Here is a 15780-nt window from a genome sequence, read left to right as displayed (position 1 = left end):
GAAACACATTAAACAAATTCTTGACCATTTGTATGTAAGCCTTGTACCCCTTGGTAAGGCACTCTGCTTTTGCTTTTTGTTCCCTCTTTACTAAGAGGCTGTTAACATGTGCTTCTTTTCCACTTGGTATTCCAGAAAGCTTTCGTTTTGAATATAATAAGAACTGAAAGTGTTTCACTTGTCAATTTGGGATTTTGATATTCAGCCCAACAATATGTCAAATCTCTTCCTCTCATTCCAGCTACCCTCTTCTACTCCTCAATCTGAATTTCTCTCAATATCAAATATTTAAAATGAATTTGGATCGGAGAGATTTAAACGTTCATATCCAAGAAATCATTTGAAATGTACATGCTTTCTTCCCTCTTCCAAAATACACCATTATATTCAGAACACAAATTTGCATGCAGGTACCATCTGTGTATTTGAAATTACTGCTTCACTGAAACATCCGTAAAGTATCCTTAAAACAAGTCCAACAATACAAAGAGATACATATTTTTATTACAGACAGCTTTATTCTTATTACAGCTTCTCATTTATTCATAAAGAGCTGGTTGCTCATGCAACCCCCAACAGTTTCTTTACATCCTTCTGCAAAACAAAAGCAAGACCAACCAGAATTTTGTTAGTCAATTAGAAAAATCAAATCACTTCACTTGAAATGAAATTAATGGTAGTGGCATGAAGATTGATTTTCTACCTCAATGCTAAGAGGAGAAGTTGTAGGGGCATAACGGTCAACAACATTCCCTTCTTTGTCAACAAGGAATTTGGAGAAGTTCCACTTAATGCTGTCACCAAAGAGCCCACCCTTGCTCGACTTCAAGAACTTGTAAATGGGAGCAGCAGTGTCACCATTCACATCCACCTAAAATTGGAAGCACATATTGAAAACATGTCAATCTCCAGCTCTTGTTAATAATATAACTCCATGCAAGGAAAGGAAAAGCTTTCACAGTTCATTCGCATCAAAATGAAATCGGAAACAACTTCTACCTTATCAAAGATGGGATACTCAGCCTTAAAGCGAGTGCAAGCAAACTCTACAATCTCATCATTTGATCCTGGCTCCTGAGCTCCAAACTGGTTGCATGGGAATGCCAAGATTTCCAAACCTACAAGGCCACAGATGCAAGAGTAAACTATAAAGCAACCAAAAGAAAAAGCCGGAAAAGATCATAGCAGCCTAAGCAAAATCACCTCAATAGATAAGAGTTTCTAGGAAAATGGTCTTAGGATGAAATATAAGCATGGGTGAGAAAGAAAGAAATCAAAAACAGGAACAAGTGAAAGGAAAGGAGTGAAAAGGCAAACCTTGATTTTTGTATTTCTCATACAACTGACTCAGCTCTGTGTAGTTCGAATTAGTCAAGCCACTGCATCAAAATCAAATAGCAAACTGTATAAATAAGGTTGCAATCAAAGAGAAAGATTGGTGGCAGAAAAGGCTGCTTTCTAATTATGAAGAAGGTTAATTACTAAGACATTATTTTTGTTTAATGTAAAGGGAGAAAGTCAGAAGGAAAAGAAGATATGGTGTACCATTGTGATGCAACGTTGACAATCAACAGAACCTTCCCTTTGTAGATGCTAAGATCAACATCTTTACCCTTGGCATCCTGCAAGTAAAAGGACATATTATACACATCAAATTCTCAGTGAAGCGATGAAACATGGAAGAGATTTGCATAGATATCAATTTCCAAATAAACCCCATTACTAGTTAGTTGACACATCAACTGAGAGAAGGGTTGGCTCCAAAGGCACAATCCAAACCTACTGAGATATTCAATACTAAGAAAGATAATTAAAACCCAATTATCATCACAGAGCAACACCTGAAAACACAAATACTGGCATGAAAATGAGAGGCAACTGAATTAAAGTATGGGCCTTTCCAATCAATAATCCGTATGGGTCACCATTTTTTGAAAATAAAGTTCTCTTCTTTATGACTCTAAAAATATAGGGCAAACCTAAGAATTATAAGCATCATTTATGTTTTCTTTGGGGTAATGACATCAATCTTGTCCTTTATTCAAATCCAAGAAAGAATAAGGATGAACAAAGTAAAATCCCCTATTTCTCCATCAAAATTACACATTGAAACAACCCAAGCTATTAACCAAACAAAGATCCCCAAACCCAAATGTAAAATGAAAATCAAAAGAACCGAGTTGCCTTCAATATTGAATTCGTGTCTAAAACTGAAATAAACAGAATCAAAATTCCTAAAAAAAACCAACCTTGACAGTGAAATCGTGGATAGATTTACTCCCAGACTGGCTAGCCATTGTACTGTTCGATCGCAAAGTACACCAAACCGGGCTCGAAAACGCTACTTTGATTGACGGAGAAGACAACGAAACCTGTGAAAAACGCAAAGGGGCCTGCTTGGAATTGGCCGAGAATTGCTTTGAAGAAAGCAGTGAAGAAGATAAAGCAGTTACACTGAGATTTCTTCGTAAGATAAAGCGAGTAGAAGTACAGAGCATTGAGATACAAAGCAGAGAATGGGCTTCAATTTATGTTTTCGTGGAGATTTGTAGGCGACGGATTTGTACAAGTACACGTGCACGATTGGTAGCTGTACACGTAGGCGATCTCGTAAGCGCACACGTGAAGGTGAAAGGACGAAGTGTCTATCTTAGAAAGGAGGAAATTCGGCTTGGATTGTTGCATTGCATCAGAGCAGACGTCATGGACTTTTATGGTGATGGTTGGGCCAACGGACTAAATTTGATGACAGTGTGAATAGTGTGAACTGGATATTTCTTTTTTTTTTTTTGGAAATTTTATTAAATGGGTGTGAACAGAATATTTTGACTGTTCTGGATATTTCGTTTGTGTTGATGCAAATTTTGGTTTGTCTTTGACTTTTAGGTTCTAGATTTTGTTTCTGGGATAATGAGGTTTCATGAAAGTCACAGTTTTTGTTTTGTATTTTTTGGATTGGGTTTCGACGGGGCCGTTTAAACTTTTCAAGTAAGTAAAAGAACACTCTATTTTATTAACCGAAAAAAGTGATATTTAAACTTGCAATCACTTTCAACGTTGAAAGAGAAATATCACTAAAAATAATATTTTTCAATTACAAGTACTAGAATATTATATTATCATATTTACGGTAAGAATTCAAAGTTCGGAAGAATAGAATGTTAGATAAAACAGTATGTATTGTATTCCTCAAATATTCTTTTCCCTCCTCACAATGCTATGCTTTGTATATGAATTCAAAAGGGCAAAAGAGTTGATCAATGAACAAAATAGAACAAGTCATCCTAGTAGCCAAAAAAAAGAACAAGTCATCCTCAGTTATGCTGTTGAATCCATTTTGGTCACTCTCTCCATCAGATTACTCATTATAATGGAAAATGCATCCTGAAACTTCTCAAGGTTGGCAGTTGAATCTCCATATACCAAACCAGGTAGCAATTCATACACAATATACCTCCTCATATCATCCCTCTCCTTCTTAGAAATCTTCATCAGCATTTCCACCACATTCACCTTCACTTGCCTCACCTCTTCTTGGTCTACAAACACAGAATATTTTTCATGATCCTCTGGTAGATGCCATGGATACTGGTAGTAAGCTGTAAACGGATCGAATAGCACAGGTATGCAACCTGAAATTAGAGAATCAAATAGGGATTTTCTAGTTGGGCTGTCCCCTGGAGGCTGCAAGCAGAATTCAGACTCCATGAAAAGCTCGATGACCGACTCTGGCTGGTCACATCCACCTGAACTACAATCAAGAAAGTGGCATTGGTTTCCATTGTGTGCTGATGAATTGCATTGTTTGATCAATATGGACCTTATGCTCTCAGCTGCACCAGGCCTTGCTGCCCCAGCAAAGCTCACTAACCTTTTTCGATATGAACTGATGATCTTCCATTGCCATGCCATGATATCATCATCTGAGTGTGGATGGAAGTATGTTGGATGTGGAATGCCAATGTCATTTGGCTGCCATGGTTGCCTCTCAATCAAAAGCTTTATTGGGTTTTCCATTTGGTCAATCTCCAACAGTCTAGTTCCCCATGAACCGTCCTTTCTCCTAAAATCCCATGAAACCTTCCCCAACACTATTACATGATCTTTACCTGAATTCTTAGCCCATGGTTTTTGTTTCTCAAGCCAAGTTATGAGCTCCAAACTCAAAGCATCTTTCACATCATTGGAAACATTCTTAAAATGCCATCTTAGAATATCCAAGCCACCATAAAATGGGACATAAAACAGTTTGGCTTCATTCTCATTGTAAATCCTGCAAGGATGCTTCAAAACCCTTTGATGGAATATTGGCTCCAGTGAATACTGATGTGTCTGGTACCAACCATTTCCAAGCTTAGGAATTGGTTCTCCCAAGGCCTCATTTTTGAAGTACTTGCAGAAGTCCATCCATGGAACCATGTCTCTGCATTGACCTACCAAATCCTTATTAAACTTTGATGGCAGATCATACACATATACACCCCTCCCTTCACACCCTGCTTGCTTATTTTCCGATATCCATGATCTGTGCAGTCGTAGCTGTTCTTCGACTTCCTTCTTTGCATTTGCAATATCCTCTTCTCTGTCTTTGTTCTCTCCATTCCTCATAAGTACTGGATCAGCCTCATCATGGACAACTTCAACAGTCTCTTTCATCACCATTTCACCATTGACTGTGGATTCAGGACTAATGGAACCATTGTCTTGGTGCAAAGTACGCAATAGCGAAAGAGGGAGGTTCAAACGCTGGTTTGGAGTTTGGAGGTAAATGGAGCTATTATTGATTATAGGAATTGGGATTTCAAAATTGGGTTTGGTTTTACCAGCAGATAGGCAGTAATGATCGTTGAGCTTTCGCGACGACACACAAATGTGAACAATGTTGCCGGAGATAATGGTGGTGGAGGAAGACCAGAGGTAGATAAGAAAGAGAAAGAGAAAAGCAGCCGGGATTCGATAGAGAAACTTGAACAGAACAATGACACAGTTGCAGACTTCTTTTGGGGCTGGTTTTTTGGTGAGTTTGGATTTTCTTTCGGACATGGAAATACTGGCCATTGTGGGAAAAGTGCTTGCTGTTTGTGCAGTGGTCTGCCTCTGATTTTAAGTTCAAGCAAGGGGAAGGTTTCATCATGTCCTAATTTGAACATGGAAGCACGTATGACAAAGGAAGCATCTGATTCGGGTGCACGTTTGAAGATGATTCTATACCTTAATACTATTAATATTCTTAGGCTGTGTTTCAACCATATTATATGATTTGATCATTCTATAATGGTGGTTGACATGCGCATTGAGTCTCCTCCACAAGACAAATAAGAAAATAAAAAAAAATAGACCAATCATAGCTTAAACCAATGATGCTTTGTATTTGACTTGTTTTCCTGATATATATTTGATGTTTTGTATTTGACTTTTTATTAAAAACAAAAATTAAGCTTTGCATTTGACTTGTAAATTGCAATAGTTGCACGAAATGTTTATGCCATGACTATGATATATCTAGTCGAACAAAATGGAAAAAGTAAATTTAAAAAAAAAAAAACCGTGTTGAGGAAGAAGATTTGATTTAGAATTTGATCAGTAAATTTGATCGTGTGAAGCAATTCTAGTTTTACTTGCATAATAAAAGAAAAATGCAAGAATTTTCTTTAACAGTTTATATTACTTAAGCAGGGCTGAAAAGGCCAGATACAACTTGACTTATTCATGTTCACACATATCTCACTAGTGGCCCCAGACAGGAAGCAAGGAACAGCAAGCAGAACAACAACAATGTCAACAAAGATCAAGTTCATGGTTCGGCACTTCTTAAAGTCAGTAAATAATGATCCCAGCAGCAAGAAACATTGAGCCTTAAGTTACAACATACTGTCGGTTCTAGAAGGCAGCCTGCGGAAGAAGTTGATGGGTGCGGATGGTAGTCTATGGCGAAATCTTGGATGCCTCATCATAAAGAAGCCTACCAATGCTGCCACTACCTGGAATGGTGTCACATACATCACCAAGGCAGCTATGAGGCAGAATGTCACGAAAAGGGCTGAAGCACGAGGATCACGCCAGCTCAATAGTGCCTGAAACCGCTCCCCTTGGGTAGCTATATCACCAACTACAGTCTGAATTCTACCAGCTACGCTCCTTAGGCGATCATACCTCATTCTCACCAGCTCCGGATTCCTGCTTGTTGGAAATGTGTCAAATTCCTCATCAAGCTCATCAGGGTGCACTAGCTCGGCTTGTGAGATCTTTGTGTTCATGTGAGGAGGATATCTAGGCCTGTAGCGGAAGTTCCATATCCCTATCAGAAACATGTAAAGAAAAGCTGTGGGCAGAATTAGTTCTGGGAAGCAAACAAGCATAAGGAAGAGAACATGGACAAGCACTGTGGTTATAGGATTCTTCCACATGCATATATCAGTAAACCATTTTCCAACAGCAAATACTCCCGAGAAAACTGTCATAAGCCTGAAGAAATTTGCTTTGCTCCGTCTCATGCTCCAAAGATGCGAGTCCACGTCAGACATGTATTCCACCACTTCCTTCCTAAGTGGCGGCTCAGCTCGGCCTAACCTTGCTGCAACTATGTTCACAGCCTGGTGACGTAACATGTCAAGCTGGATAACATTGAAGGGCCTTACATAGTGCATCTTTGGCAGTAGTGGCTTTGAGTATATGTAAAGCATGTTCACAGAAGACGTGCATGAAAATCGAATTGCCAAATGCAACTCCCCCATCTTCTTAACACCAGTAGGGTGAAGAACCAACAAGGGATATGAGTGAGTATATATACGGCCTGTTTCAAGTGTTGAGATACGAATTCGAACCTTCCCAATCTTCAGGTCTTTACCATGAGAATCCTTGTCCCCAAGCTGGCTGTTGTCAAATACTCCTACAGTAAGAACTGTAGCAGGATCAAAGACTTCCCAAGTGTACTGTTCATTGTATTTTGGACTCAGATTGTCAACAAGGGTCCTTGTCCTGACCCATTTATGACCATACTTTGCCACACAATATGTATCTGATGTGCCCCTTCCATCACGTGTTTTCATGGGGTGAAGCCCCACCGCATTCAAGATTCCAAGTTCTAAAACCCCAATAGATGGCCTCCACAGCTGCTTTGCTGTGGGGCGTAAATCACTACTATAATGAGTAGACTCATCAAGAACATGATATCCACCATCAAGACAAACTCGAAGATGAAGGCGGCTTGAGAACTTTTCCTTTTTCAACTGATCTATATCCACAACAACTGGCTTTTCTAGATTAAACCATCGGGAATGGATCATACGGTCATCAGCACGCCTGTCTACAGAGTTAAGAGGTAAGATGACCCTCCCAATGATTTCATCTTTTCCAGGGCCAACACGATCCTCAACTGAAATGACAAGATGATCTTCAAAGGGTTCTGAAGCAACAAACAAAAGGTCTTCATTCCAAAGGGGGTTTAGATTCCGGGCCTGGAGTGTCTTTGTTTTCAAAACCTGGTTTCCAAGCTGTACCTTGACATATGCATCTGGGAAACGATTCTTCTCTGCTGCAAAAAGGTCTTGTGCCTCAATAACATTGACACGCACATACCACAACCTTGGTGCATGGTAGACCTTCGAACGTATCGCTGTGGAGGCAGCTGGTGTGCTATCAGCAGGAGTAGCTGCATCAGAATGCCAGGCATCAGAAAAGGCTTCGTCTGCTTGGGTGCCAATCCAGACTGCCAGCATAAGTTCACTCTTAATCTTCTCTCCTTTCTTGTCCTCAAGCCGGTACCACTCTGGAGCCAGAGGACTATCTGGTGGAACTCTAAGTGGCACCTCATTGATGTCAAATCTTACCAGCCCAACAAAGTCATCTTTAATTAGATCCTTGTCCTTAATCACAACTTCTAACACAGATGCTTGCATTCGATCCTTTGAGAACGCAAAAACCTGATTCCATACTGGATTTTGTTGCTTCTCAAAGTGCTTTGTAATTCCTCTGTAGTTTCCAATTCTTACCTCAACAAATGGATCAAGACTCCCAGTAACATCCATGGCAGGAAGCTCACGAGCCTTAACAACCCTTACATAGAGAAAATACATGCGTTCTACTAGATCATAGGTGCTTGCAGTCTTGTCTCCGTGAATAACACGGCCACCAACAACTCTTCCGCCTCCAAGGTAAGGGCTTGTCTCTTTTAATGCAAAATCAACAGGCTGTGATGATGAAGCAGAGTGCATGCGAACGAGCCTTGCAGGCTGTGGTTGTTCAGATTTCATTTGATCAGCTTCATACTTGGGTACATAGTGGGAATCTGGTGCAGCAGAAGCATGATGCTGATGTTGTTGATCATGACCTGGATGAGGAAGATGATGAAAGGACCGTCTAGTCTCAACCTTCTCCTTTCGAAAAGAGTTCATGATAGGATTTGAATCTCGTTGAGCCTGTTCATGATCCGAATTTGCGAGAGATTCAACAGCAGGGATTGGGGTGGAGGACCTAATTGATGGGTCATCAGTAATATAAACCTTTAAGCCAAGCTCTCCTCTTACACGAGAAAAGATGCCACGCTTTTCCAAAGGGTAATGCAAGACAACAGCATCAGAATAAGGAACAAATGAATTCCCTGTGAGGCTTATCTTTCCAAGGAAGGACCTGGAGTAGGTAGCTTTGACATTATTGTAGACATAGGCCTCAAGTGTAAGATAGTGGAGGTTGGAAGGATCCGATATGTTGAAGTAGAAGCTCTCATTCCAAACAGGGTTGAGATCCTTTTCTTTAAGAGTGCTACGGAACCTCTGACCGTCAAAGTAAAGCTCCACAAAGGCACTGGACGAACCTTGCCCATCTTTAGGCAAAAGGTTATGAGCGCTAACTACGTCTACCCCGAGCTTAAGGTTGTTCATAGTAATTGCAGAAATGGAAAAGAACTACAGGTACCTGCAGAGAAGGGAATAATTAAAGTTAGATACTGATGTATATGTGTAATCGAACGCAGTGAAATGTAACAGAGAGATGAACAACTAAGCTGAAAAGAGCATACTGACTACTGAGATCACATTAGTCAAGCTGGACATGCATCAAAATGCTTGTCAAAGAAAAGTAACCATCAGCTGAATATTTTTAAGATCCACTGCATCTTGTAAAAAAGAAAGAAAAAAAAGAAAGAAAAAAAACCATGGAACAGGATCCACAGAAAAAGCCATGGAACAGGGCTGTGAGCTATTAAGTTTCTGGAACTAAAATGCTCACCTTGTCCATGAGCAGAATCTATTGCAAAAAAATAACACCCTAATATACAGTCTAGAAGATCTTCTTTTAACTTATTTTACTGGACTAAATTTTTTTAATTATTAGTGGAAAATTTAACTTATAAAAGATTCAAGCCAATCTCCAAATTCTTTATTGATAAAAACATCTGCTAACTTGAAAAATACAAAAAGTGACACTTAAAACTAAACAAACCATTTGGGTTAGATTGGGAAAGCAAACAAGTCAGCAACTTTTTAGCATAAGCATGTGCAAGATTCAAGCTAATCTACAAATTAGATAAAGTTGAGCCCATAAAAAAGCGAACACCCCATGAGATCCTAAAAGGCCGCTTTACACACATGAGCTTTTCACTGAATATTCACCGTTTAAAAGTCACAAAAGTACAAAAAGCCATAACTGGGATTTGGGTGCTGCAAGATCTGTTTGGTGTGCAAGAAAATGCAGTAATATATAACATTATAATATAAGTTGGAAAATAAAATACTTGTGAAAGTGAGGTGCATGGTTCAACTATTTTCCTTCCCTAGGGAAAACCCAAAAAAGTTCTACACTAGATAAGAAAGAAAACCAAAAAAAAAAAAAAGAATGACAGAAATTCATCACAAAGTTGTCCAAGTCTTCAGCTTCTCATCACAAAAACAAGACAGAAAACTGAAATGCAGGTCAAATCTATGACTTAATTTTTCATGCATACATACAACTTACAAGTAACAAAATTTTAGTCTGTGAAGTTCTCATGGGCAATTAGAGTTTATGAAACTTTAACAAACCAAATGAAAAATTCATAACAAAGAAAAAGAGGCAAGCAGAGAGCTGCAGAAGAGCGAAAGGCAGAATTTAACAAGGCTAGTAGCTTGCCAATCTCAAATGCTTACATCGAATTACCTCCTTTGAAGCTAAAAGCAGCAGCTTCAGATTTTGGCCATTTCCAAGCTGTGGTGGTAGAGGACTGACAGAACAAGGAAGAGGATGACAATGCAGCTAAAGAATTGGGTTGTTGAGTTATGGTTTGAGAGACTTGAGACTTTTTTGTGGGAGAGAGAGAGAGAGAGAGAGAGATAAAAGCAAAGTGGCATTGCTTAACAGTGTTTATGGTGGCGAGACAAGAAGCTATGGTTGCTCCTTGGCTTTCACTTTTTCAGTTTCTCTATCTTTTCTGAAATCTCACTTCTCCTTTGTCCTTATTATTATCACTCTCTCGGTTTGCTCAGTTTGGTTCTCTCTTTTTTCTAAAGGGAATGCATAAGATGCGACCCATCTCATTTTCTTGACATGAGCACATTGGTGTTGGCTAGGAAACTGTTACTTTTCTCATTTGCATAATGCCAATTTATCTTATACTCAAGCAATTGACCAAGCAATTGCTTATCTCTACTAAATTGAAATTAAAACTCCTCCTTCCATTACTCTCAACATTTATTAACAAATTTTATTTACCACGTTGTTTCTCATTTTTCATATATTACCCTCAGCTTCGGAAAATACTCAAATGTGAACGTTTATTTGTCGAATAATGTCATTAACTAATTCGCTTGTTGTAACAAAATGAGTTAATTATAATTTATAACACCACCCGACAGTGTGACGATTGCTTAGCTGAAGAGAAAATCACTACGAGCGTCAGTCCAGCAGCTAAGTTAGTAAAAGCTCTGACTTCCATGCATTGCATGTGCCCCCTCTATGCGTGGCGTGAAGACTGCGCATACCATTTAATATTCCACAGCCACTACCTCAACACCACCACCATGCTCCATCATTTTAAATTACATTTAAATTTATTTCACACACTGCTGAGAAAATTAAATAAATTAAATAAAATGAAAATAAATTAAATAAAAATGAATTATCCCGATCTGTCCACGTGTCAACTGCCCATACTGTCAGTTCTACGCACATCGAGGCTCATGTTCTTGAATCGCACGGTGTCGTTTTGAGGACCAGCGTATGTGGGTCAACTTGGGCTTTTCTAATCCTGCCTACCACAAAAGAGGCCCGTCCCGCCATTTTATCCGGACTTAATCCGAAATACCCGAAACCCAAACTATAAATCGAAAAACCAGATGAGCTCTTTTTCTTTCTGAATTAATTTAATTATAGCAATGGTCCCTGAACTATACCTATAGTTACATTTTGGCAATTCAACTTCAAAAATAGTTGCAGAGAACCCCCAATTATGTATGGTGTTGCATTACTAGTCCATTTATTTAAGTTTGTCTATTTTCCCATTAAATAAGAATAAACTTGGAAATTCATTTAAAATATTTATAAAAACGAAAAGATTATTTGTAGCAATGGTCCTTCATTATACTTGGAGTTACATTTTAGTCACTCAACTCCAAAAATAGTTACAAAAGTTACTCAATTAGGTGTTGTGTTATACCATTAGTCTCTATAATTATAGATACTTAACGGTATGGACTAATGGTGCAACACAACACCTAATTAAGTGATTTCTATAACTATTTTTGAAGTTGAGTGATCAAAATGTAACTCCGAGTATAATTGAGGGACATTACTACAAATAACCCTTTCTTTTTTGAACGAAGAACCAGATAAGCTCTCAGACACAAAACGTCAGAAGCTACACGGTCACTGATACTGATCGCATCACCATATTTACCAGCAAGAGTGAAGAAGAGAAAGGAGAGAGATATAGAATTTCACCCAGAATCAGCACAGAAAGTACAGAATGAAGCTGAAAGTATACGTTGATCGATTGTCACAACCGTCACGTGCAATTTTAATCTTCCTCAAGTAATTTACTTTCTCTCTTCTTTGTCAAAATTCACTGTCTAATTGTTTGTTTGGTAATTATATTGATGAATTTGTCAGTTTTTTCTGTAATTGGAAACTGGATTGTTGTAAAGTTGTGTCTTTTTCTCATCTAATTTGTTGAAATGTCTGTTTTTTTTGTTTGTTTGTTTCTATAACAGGGCAAATGGAATAGAGTTCGAGGAGGTGAAAATAGACATAGCCAAACGTCAACACAAATCTCCTGAATTCAAAAGTATGCCTTTTTTTTATGTAGTTTCTTTTGAATTGGGTTTTATAATTGGTGGTTAGTTTTTCCAAAGTTCATTTACTAATAATAAATTGGTTAGAAAACATATTTGGGTAATTGGGTTATGTCATATGTTGGTGGACAGTTGCAAATTCTGAGACTCAATTGTGTGGAACTGAATTATTCATATTGGATGATAACCATGCAAGAGGGTATAAGGGATGGGAAGGCTACTTTGTAGTTTCCCATTGCCATTTGGATGAAAAAGGGAAAAACAAGTGAGTTGTAGGAAATACATGATTTGCTAATCAGCACAATTGAATCACTTCAGAAGAACCCTATAAAAAAAAATCACATAAGAAGGTCGTTAATTAATCGGGTTTAATTAGTGAGTATAGAAACAATATGTTGTAAATTTTTTATGATGACTGGTGTCCTAGCATAGTGGTAAAGTAGGTCATCTACTCTACTGAAACTGAAAAGAAAAAGAAATAAAAAACCGAAAGGCATTTATTTGGATGGGTGGGATGATATCTCCTCAATGACTGTTGGTTTTTTGGTTTTTGGATATGACTTGTAGAAATAAACCCCATGGGACAAGTTCCTGCTATTTCTGATGGGAGATTTAAACTGTTTGAAAGGTAATTTAGTTATATTCGGTGTTTTGATACTCTAATAACTATCAGAAGTTTTTTCTATTTAATTAATTAAGTAATTAAGCAATTAATTAATTAATTTCTTTTGGCAGTCATGCAATTCTTACCTATCTTGCTTGTGCATTTCCTGGAGTAGCAGATTCTTGGTAAGTCCTGTTGCTTCTTTGCGCAGTTATTTCTTTTGACATAAAGGCTTAGGGATTGTATTGAATACCCAACTTGAACAAACAATGACATGGGTTTGGTTAGGTAGTTTGAATAAACAAGTTGGCCTCATGACTGAACATTCAGATTATCTCTGAATATCCAAAGAAAAGGAATTAGAAATGAAAAAATTCAAATTTTTGGTTATTCTTTCTTCTATGTAGAACAGACTTGTAACTATTTCCACAAAACTTGGCAATTATGATTTCTTCAGTTACTTGATATGTTAGAAGAACAGATGAAGTTAATGGACTACATGAGAAGGAAAACAGCAACGTCATCAACCAAGACGTGTGTGTCCAAAACTTTGGAGGTCATGATAATAAGGACCTACATACACATATTATATATTATTTTCCATGTAAATTTGGTTATCATGGTATCTGCTTTAATGCAGCTTCAATTTTAAATTGTTAATATTCTCAAATAGCTTCTCATTTTTTATCTTCAATTTTAAAACTAACTTTTTCTTTTCATGCTTTCAGGTATCCTTCTGATCTTTTCGCGAGAGCTAAAATCAACTCAATATTGGATTGGCATCACTCTAACTTACGCCGTGGCTCAGGTCTCAATACTTGTCTCCCAAATGATGCTCCAAATGTTTTAGTCTTTGGTTGCATTTGGTCATGCTTTTCTTCTTCCTTGCATTAAGCTGGAATAAATCTTATTTATGATTTCATAAAATACTTTCTAGACAAATTATACATTGAAGAACCTTTGTACAATTAATTCAAAAGAAGTTTGTAGGAATGACTAGTGATAAATAAATGGCTAGATTCAGGCCCCAGAAGGGAAGAAATGGCTCAATTCTCTAGTCACTGTCAGTGGCAATCGGTTCTCATTTTTTAATGGATCTGCACAGTAAGTGGGAAAAATTAGTCTTGTAACATCTGCCTTTGGTTACTGGTTACTTGTGTAGCAGTAAGTACCTATACCTCATTAAGTTACCCAGATTAGTCTGTATTTTTCAATTTGCAGGTGCATATGCCTTCTGCCAATTCAAATCTCATTAAACATAATTTGTAGTTATTAAATCCTTTTGTATTATATCACATGCATCCTTTCTGTTGCAGCCATAGATATAGGGTCACACTGCTTCATATTCCATTATTGCAATGGCTATTGAATTTTCATATGCATACATCTGTTTGCCGTAGTGAGCATTATACCTTTGACACAATATGATTTCTGGTTATTCTTTGTTGTGATGTCACTCTTATCGCAAGAGACACATTGGAACTGTAAAGTACTTCATGTGTTTTTCTCTTCCCTTGTTTATTCTTTTTTGATGCTTCTGTTTCAGCGACATATGTTCTTCATACTGTACTAGCACCTGTGCTTGGACTTCCATCAAATCCACAAGCAGCTGCTGAAGCTGAGACACTTTTATCCTCCTCTTTGTCAACAATAGAGTCCATTTGGCTCAAGGGAAATGGAAAATTCTTGCTGGGTGGCTTCCGACCATCCATAGCAGATCTCAGCTTGGTTTGTGAAATCATGCAACTTGAGGTATAGAGATGTGTCATTCAATGTTTAATAATGTTACTTTTCTATGGGTTATCAGTTTCATTCAAAAAAATTGGAGGGGTGGGGGTCGGAGAGGACTTTCTTCAACTTGTCAAGTAAACAAAACTCTACTCATGGAATAAGTAAAAGATGACATGTTGAGATATGAAGCTCTATTTACGACAAAATAAAAAGAGATATGAAGCTCTATTCTTGGATAGACCAGCAGGTTAAGGTTTGGCAAATTGAGAACTTTTCCTCGATGTCATATCTTTCGTTTTTTTTTTGTTTTTTTGTTTTTTTTGGGTTTCTTTTCATGATGGTTTATTTGAAGAGTGGTAAACAGGTCTCTTGGTGGGTTAAGTATTTGTGGAGTGGTAATAGTGCGTCTTGATGTATTCTAAGTGTGCTAACTATACTGTTGTCTAGTTCAGTTTTTATCTTGGTACTTGATGTTTTCTGACATCACAGGAAGAATGTGATTTAACTTAGCTAAACTTGTTATCTGAAATAAGATAATCAGTGCCATACCAACTTCATAAATTTCATGGGGAAACATTCAACTTTACAAGTTTGAAAAAACTCCACTCCATTTATTCATCTTGTGATTATATGTTTCCCTGGATGAATCCCTCTATAATTTCTTCTGGAGTTTTACATTGCTTGTGGTATAAGATCTCTTGCTCCAGTCTTTTGTTGTAATAAAAGACTGTAAATTAGAAAATAAAAACCTTTATTTGTGGAAGACAACATGTAATCTCATAATATAACTTATTGTGTTTAGCTTTTGGAGGAGAAGGATCGCAGTCGTATACTTGATCCGCACACGAAAGTTCTACAGTGGATTGAAAATACTAAAAATGCAACAAGACCTCACTTCTATGAAGTACATGATGTCCTCTTCAGAGCCAAAACAAGATTCCAGGAGCAGCGGTTGAAGAGGGCAAGCAACAAGACTGATTCCAGCGATAGGTCGACTTTGCCTTCAAAGATGTGATGTGAGAATCCATATATGTGATTTTAAAAAATGCTGTGAGAATAATAGACTTTTCATGTGGAACATTGAGCCTGGCTGCAACTGGAAATGTCAATTTGTATTTGACATTTACAGTGTTTTACTTCACTATCTAGTTAATACATGGGACATGTTACTTTCTTATATTTCTA

The 15780-nt window shown here is 37.7% G+C and overlaps 4 protein-coding genes across 7 annotated transcripts; 1 reads left to right on the top strand and 3 right to left on the bottom strand.

Annotated features, from left to right (window-relative positions):
- Window positions 1–311: 311 nt before the first annotated feature.
- On the bottom strand, window positions 312–2524 carry LOC103337469 (putative phospholipid hydroperoxide glutathione peroxidase). The gene is made up of 6 exons (XM_008240633.2): window positions 2250–2524; window positions 1546–1622; window positions 1318–1379; window positions 1000–1118; window positions 704–871; window positions 312–594 (listed from the first exon to the last, which is right to left on the bottom strand). The coding sequence occupies exons 1-6, from the start codon at window positions 2496–2498 to the stop codon at window positions 562–564; spliced, it is 708 nt and encodes a 235-aa protein (XP_008238855.1). The 5' UTR covers window positions 2499–2524; the 3' UTR covers window positions 312–561.
- A 794-nt stretch (window positions 2525–3318) lies between these two features.
- Window positions 3319–5058, bottom strand: RHS8 (root hair specific 8). The gene has a single exon (XM_008240634.2). It carries the CDS (start codon window positions 5056–5058, stop codon window positions 3319–3321), a length of 1740 nt encoding a protein of 579 aa, XP_008238856.2.
- Window positions 5059–5645: 587 nt separating this feature from the next.
- LOC103337471 (C2 calcium/lipid-binding plant phosphoribosyltransferase family protein) lies at window positions 5646–10435 on the bottom strand. 4 transcript variants are annotated; one of them, XM_008240638.3, is made up of 2 exons: window positions 10122–10435; window positions 5646–8913 (listed from the first exon to the last, which is right to left on the bottom strand). In XM_008240638.3, exon 2 carries the CDS (start codon window positions 8877–8879, stop codon window positions 5862–5864), a length of 3018 nt encoding a protein of 1005 aa, XP_008238860.2. In that variant the 5' UTR covers window positions 8880–8913; window positions 10122–10435; the 3' UTR covers window positions 5646–5861. The 4 variants fall into 4 exon arrangements, with proteins under 4 accessions (XP_008238860.2, XP_088897838.1, XP_008238857.2 ...); XM_089041712.1 differs by having other exon boundaries at window positions 10132–10276; XM_008240635.2 differs by lacking the exon at window positions 10122–10435 and adding an exon at window positions 9017–9155.
- Window positions 10436–11784: 1349 nt separating this feature from the next.
- Window positions 11785–15774, top strand: GSTT1 (glutathione S-transferase THETA 1). Its single transcript, XM_008240640.3, has 7 exons — window positions 11785–12000; window positions 12180–12253; window positions 12828–12888; window positions 12996–13049; window positions 13593–13672; window positions 14411–14616; window positions 15398–15774. The coding sequence occupies exons 1-7, from the start codon at window positions 11936–11938 to the stop codon at window positions 15608–15610; spliced, it is 753 nt and encodes a 250-aa protein (XP_008238862.1). The 5' UTR covers window positions 11785–11935; the 3' UTR covers window positions 15611–15774.
- Window positions 15775–15780: the final 6 nt, after the last annotated feature.

The sequence above is a fragment of the Prunus mume genome, linkage group LG7 (assembly GCF_029339155.1).
Source record: "Prunus mume cultivar Tortuosa linkage group LG7, ASM2933915v1, whole genome shotgun sequence".
NCBI lineage: Eukaryota > Viridiplantae > Streptophyta > Magnoliopsida > Rosales > Rosaceae > Prunus > Prunus mume.
This window is presented reverse-complemented; position numbering and strand designations above follow the sequence as displayed.